The sequence below is a fragment of the Alosa alosa genome, chromosome 1, assembly GCF_017589495.1.
Source record: "Alosa alosa isolate M-15738 ecotype Scorff River chromosome 1, AALO_Geno_1.1, whole genome shotgun sequence".
Lineage (NCBI taxonomy): Eukaryota > Metazoa > Chordata > Actinopteri > Clupeiformes > Clupeidae > Alosa > Alosa alosa.
The window spans coordinates 26,870,354-26,875,353 of record NC_063189.1 but is presented as its reverse complement, the minus strand read 5'-3'; the positions used below and the strand labels follow the sequence as shown (position 1 = coordinate 26,875,353).

The following is a 5,000-nucleotide window of genomic DNA, read 5'->3' as shown; positions in this document are numbered from 1 at the left end:
ACCTTGCATTGTTTTCAGTTACAGTATGTACTGTGTTATGTCATTTGGTTCTGCATTTAAGACTACTTGTCAATTGTCATCTGTAATATTAATCAATATGTAATGTCAATATTAAATGTATGTGCTGTCAGACTTTCTATAACTGAACCTAGTGCTCGTGTGGTGTGTTATTGTCCAGGGGAGTTTGGTGAGGTGTGCAGCGGCCGTCTCAAGCTGCCCAGTAAGCGGGAGATCTATGTGGCCATCAAGAGCCTGAAGGCAGGCTACTCAGAGAAGCAGAGGCGGGACTTCCTGTCCGAGGCCAGCATCATGGGCCAGTTCGACCACCCCAACATCATCCGCCTGGAGGGCGTCGTCACCAGATGTAAGTGTAACGGTGTTTTTGAGTTGCCTGATATGAAATGCCTTTGAGATGATCTCCATTCAAAAGGAGATAAATGAAAGACTGGACTTGAAACAATGATATCATTTTGGGAAACCTGCCTAAAACGATCTGAAGGCACTTGTTCTAATTTAGTGCCACCGTCAGCTCCTCTGTGGCGGCTTGAGAAGAATGCCTCTGTGATCAATTGGTGCTTTGTCCACCATTTATGATTAATCTGTGGACTTTTATCAGGACAGATCAGTGGCAGTCTGAATGTGATCTGGTGTAGAGCAAATGTTTGATGATTGGTTACCTGCTGGGGTTATTTTAGGACAGTGTTTGAAATTAGATCTGAACAGCAAGACATACGCTCTACATTTGCATTGCCCCAAAACAGTGATTATCGTCTGTTTGGGTCGTTTGTTAGTCCAGGCTGTCGCTGTTCTTTATCTACCTCCTTTGTTCATTTTTCTATCTCCTTTTCTTTAGTTAGCTCCTGTCTTTCTTTTTTTTTTTTTTTTTTTTTTTTTTCATTTGTGCTTATCCATGTATCTTCTAGCAGCCCATTTGCAAACACGAGGCGAGGTAGACTCTGAGAGGCTGCTCAGACGTGATTAGACGATGATTACTGCAGCGCCACACACCGTCTCTCTTGGCTTTTCCCTTAAATCCCCCCAAACAGACAGTCACAATGCGCTATGTCTGCTGCCTTATCTCCTGCATTAGCTATACTGGTGTTTGCGCATAAATAGAAGATATGCTCTTCTCAGTCACATATGTGCACACGCACGTGCACACACACACACACATGCACACACACACACACACACACACACACACACACACCGACTTCTGTCTGACAGGGTCCTTAACCAGGCACTAGAGCCTCGTTGTTCACTCTACCTATGTCACGGAACAAAAGCCATATGCATATGTAAGGCCCAATGAATATTAATGGTTTAAATTGTTAATTGGATGTGTTTTTGCGACATAAATATTCAACAGCATCCTTATTAAATGCATTAAACTCCCTGAACATTCCGTATTCATTCTCACTAATTTCCCTCCCTTTCTCTGATGCCAAATGTCAATCCTGACCTTTTGTTGGCTGGGGTATTCTACGGTTTGCAGAACTATTAATGGAGTGACTCAAGTTTGCTTTGCATTTCAGGAAAGGCAGATGCCTCCTAATTGCCCCGCTCTCAGTATTAGCGGAGATTTTTAATGTGCAATGCAAATACCCAGGGCACGCTCCACGAGGCTAGTCAAACTTTATACTTCTTTTTTATTTTATTTTTTTAAAGCACACACCATCAAGTAGAATTAAACAGTGAGTCAGAGAGCAGAAAATGTTCTACACCGGTTCTCCCGAGTGCTGTGGACTCAGCCATGTTTGTACGGTGTGATGATACAAAGCGCTCTTAAACATCACAGACAGTGAGGCCCAGGGTGGTGTGGCTCTCTCCTGGGTATCACATGATAATGTGTTGAATGTCTCATTCCACTTTATTTATACCTCTGTTGTGTTATTTTTGCCTCCAGATTGTCCACTGAGATTTAGTGAAGTATACGGGTGAGGTGGTAGGCATAGATTTATGTTTCTGTGATGGGGCAATTAGAGTAAGATTGTGATTGTGGTTAAACTACAGTGATATAGTAAATAACAGGGTTCCCACAGGTCATTGAATTTCTGAAATAGCATGGAATTTTAACATGGAAAGTCAGGGAATTATATCATTTTTATGGCAAAGTCATGGAATGTTGGGGAATTTTGTTGTAACAGTTTAAATTTCCTTTCCAAAATACATTAATACAAATATATTTCCATACAGCATTGGTGTTTATCCACTTAACTTTTTCCATTACTGCTTGCTTGAGTGGTTGTGGTTAGCCCTACTTTTTATTTTTTTAATGCACATTTATCCATTTCCCGCTCTAAAAAAAGTTAAAGATTCTAAAGTGCTACGCAGCTGGTCTGAAATCTTTGGTTGGTATTTTGTACTGATTATATAGTTGGTCATGAAAATTCGTTTTTTTGGTCAGGGAAAGTCATGGAATTTTACATTTGACTTAAAATGAATCCTGAAATAAAATACAATATATATTTGGATATAATGCTATTACATATACATATATGTACAACAAAGAATTAAAACTTGAGAAACGCTGAGGGCAATGTTGAGAAGAAAAACTGAAAGCATAGGAGAAGAATTGTGTGTGTGTGTGTGTGTGTGTGTGTGTGTGTATATGTGTGTGTGTTGGGGTGGTGTCTCTGAGACATACATGGGGGCAAGGTGCACTGGGAGCGCAGAACCCAACCCAGCCCACGCAGATCCACAGGGTGGAGGGGAGGGCTCATTTCACACATGGCAGCCCAGAAGATGTCACTGCCCACGGGGCTGAAAGGTGAGGAGGGCACTCAATAGGGCACCTCCAGCCTGTGGGGCCGGAACGGGGGTGGAGATGTGTGTGTGTGTGTGTGTGTGTGTGTGTGTGTGTGTGTGTGTGTGTGTGTTGAAGGAGTCTAGCTGTGCTTCCTGTGGGGTACCCTCTACCCTCCACCACACACACACACACACACACACACACACACACACAGACAGACAGACACAAACGCATACATTCCACCCCCACCTTACTCTCAAATCAATATGCGTTTACCCCAAACCAGGCAGTTTCACAATGATGATAATAACACCCTCTCTCCCTCTCTCACACACACACAGAGACACCATCTGAGCCTGTTTGACCTTAGAGGCAGCCTTAGGCTGGCAGAGGAAGAAAGGGGGGCATGTGTGAGGAGGGGGGAGAAGCGGGTGGAAGCCCTGAGTTTAGCCCAGAGTGGGGAAGCCAGCATTTCAACAGTCTGATCTAGTCCTCCACGGACGTCTCCTTTCACCAGATCATTCAGCCAGGAAACAGGGCTCTTATCCAAACAGACTAACTTGGACGTTTTATTGCAGTGTTTTATGTAGTAGCAGAGCATGATGGCATTGTGTGCGTGTGTGTGTGTGAGTATGTGAGTGTGTGAGTATGTGAGTGTGTGTGTGTGTGTGTGTGTGTGTGTGTGTGTGTGTGTGTGTGTGTGTGGTTTATGTGTGTGTGTGTGTTTTTAGGGGGATGTTGGTGCATGTCTGTTTGGGTAGTGGGTGGATGTGTGTGTGTTTATTTATGCTTCCAAATGTCATAGAGGAAGTTGTCATAAGTGGGATAGTGGAGGTCTGTTTGCATGTCTGTATGTGTCTGCGTGTGTGTGTGTGTGTGTGTGTGTGTGTGTTGGGGGTGGGGGTGTTAGGTGTGAACAAGTGTGGTAGTGGAAGGTGTGTGTGTCTTTGTGTGTGTGTCTGTGTGCATATGTGTGAATGTGTGTGTGTCTGTGTGTGCACACGCTGCATGATGTACATTGGCATGCCACTTCAACCATAAAGCTCCAATCAGCGTGCTGTCATCAGAATAATATTTAAACTGCCTCAGCAGGCTCTGATTGGACTCATTGTTATGCTGATGAGGACCGCCTGAGAGAGGGAGGCCATTGAGAAAGCACTCCTGTCTTCCCTCTCTCACAGCCAGAGAGGAAGAGGAGAAGAGCCACACTCGTCTTATCTCACTCATCTCCAGCCTTTTGTGTGGCAAACAATCAGCTAATCTGCTCACATTCAATTTGGCCAGACCTATCATCCGCCAGCATCGAAAGCATTCTCCTCCTAGAAAGAGAAAAGCGATTCATTTAATTCCAGGATCTATTTTCAGAAGCCTTTCATTATCTGTGAGACCCACTCTTTGAAGAACAATGGGATTTGGCTCTCGGAATGCTCGACTTGGCATGTGGGAAGGCACGGAACGTCTGTGCTAGCACTCTGTTCTCGGTTAGCAAGTTAGTGTCTCGTAACCTGACGCGACATCACCAGCCCACATGAATAGGGGCCCATTGCTAAATAGGTTATGTGTTTTGGTTAAAAGCCATTAGAGGAATCGATAAGATGCTCACTTTAAATGACATTCTGTCATTTTGTTCTTGTGGTTTGTAGTGTATAAGAAAAAAAAACTTAACAAAGGCAGCACATCATAAGTCTGTAAGTTTCTGGCATGCAGTTACGCACATTTTGATCTTCTCTCAGCCTCAAACAAAAACCATAAGCAATTGTACGAGACAGTGAAGCTTCTTTTCTTTTTAGCTTTAACAAGTGCTAAACACGTTGTGGTAGAAACACAACGTGTTTTGCACAAAATTACTATTTCCAGCCAAGCACTTTAACACCTAGCGTAGAAATCAATAGTCTATCTGGAGGATGGGTCATCACTCTGCAAATGAAGTAGCCTGGATGGAGCGAAACAGACAGAGAGAGGGGATTGGTAGAGGCTCAGAGGCGCTATTGTTAATGGTGTGGCGGGAGGTGAGAATGAGAATGTCACTCTCAGCAATGGGCTTCACTTCAGACATTGCCCGTGGACACAAACATATCTACACATACAGACACTAGGGGTTTTGTCAACTAGTCGACTACTAAAATCACTAGTCGGTGCTGTTGGCAGCAGCAGTCAGCTAGTCGTGGACAAAAAGGCTAAACAGGCTAGACATTTCTATGTGGAATTACTTCACTGAAATGAGATCGGTTCCACAGTGACATATACTGTA

The 5,000-nt window shown here is 43.8% G+C and overlaps 1 protein-coding gene across 1 annotated transcript in view; it reads left to right on the top strand.

Moving 5' to 3' along the window:
* epha4b (eph receptor A4b) overlaps positions 1-5,000 on the top strand; it is a 118,640-nt gene that overhangs the window by 92,483 nt on the left and 21,157 nt on the right. Inside the window, 1 exon segment of the mRNA XM_048237790.1 lies at positions 179-364. Within this exon segment, the coding sequence (XP_048093747.1) occupies positions 179-364 (186 nt within the window).